At 33.1% G+C, this 997-nt stretch overlaps 1 protein-coding gene across 1 annotated transcript; it reads left to right on the forward strand.

Moving 5' to 3' along the window:
• Positions 1–19: 19 nt before the first annotated feature.
• On the forward strand, positions 20–997 carry LOC117668815 (olfactory receptor 5B21-like). The gene has a single exon (XM_034422871.2). It carries the CDS (start codon positions 29–31, stop codon positions 995–997), a length of 969 nt encoding a protein of 322 aa, XP_034278762.2. The 5' UTR covers positions 20–28.

Genomic DNA, 997 nt, shown 5'->3' on the forward strand with positions numbered 1-997 from the left:
ACAGATGCAAATCCTAAAGAAAATTGATATGGAAATGTCAACAAATATTACCAAATTCATCCTTACAGGATTCAAGAATCCCCAAGAGCTACAATTTCTTTTCTTCTTCTTCTTTCTTTTAATTTATATGATAACTTTGGCAGGGAATATTCTGATAGTTGTGCTTGTTATAAAAGATAAACAGCTTCATACACCAATGTATTTCTTTCTTGGAAATTTTTCTTGCATAGAGACATGCTATAGTTCTACTGTTCTTCCCAAAGCTTTGATCAGTCTTCAAACTGGGGATAGATCCATCTCATTCCAACTGTGTTTTGTTCAACACTATTTCTTTGCTTCATTAGGAGCAGTTGAATGCTATCTCTTATCTGTAATGTCATATGATCGGTATTTAGCTATCTGTCACCCTTTACATTATGCAAACCAAATGAGTAGTAAATTCTGTGTGCAATTAGTTGGCAGCTCTTTTCTTAGTGGATTTTTGGCTATTTCTATAACAATTGCATTAGTGTCTAATTTAGATTTTTGTGGGCCAAATGAAATTAATCATTTCTTTTGTGATGTCTTCCCTCTTATAGAATTATCTTGCAGTGATACCCATCTCCTAAAAATTCTAATTTATCTTATTTCCTTTTTGTTCACCATACCTCCATTTTTGCTGACTGTAATTTCATATAGTTGCATTATCACTGCTATCCTGAAAATGACTTCCAGAAGTGGTAGACAAAAAGCTTTTTCTACATGTTCCTCTCACCTTATTGTGGTTACCCTTTTTTATGGCACCATAACAATTGTCTATATCTTACCCAATAGTGATACACTGAGGAACCTTAATAAAGTGTTTTCTGTCTTCTATGCTGTTTTGACACCCATGATAAACCCACTTGTCTACAGTCTGAGAAACACTGAAGTAAAGAAAGCATTGAGAAAACATATATGTCAGTTATTTGTCAAATTGTTATCCAATATCAACAAAGCTCTAAGATCAAAGATCTAA

Source organism: Pantherophis guttatus, chromosome 4 (genome assembly GCF_059756535.1).
Source record: "Pantherophis guttatus breed Tessera chromosome 4, ASM5975653v1, whole genome shotgun sequence".
Taxonomy (NCBI): domain Eukaryota; kingdom Metazoa; phylum Chordata; class Lepidosauria; order Squamata; family Colubridae; genus Pantherophis; species Pantherophis guttatus.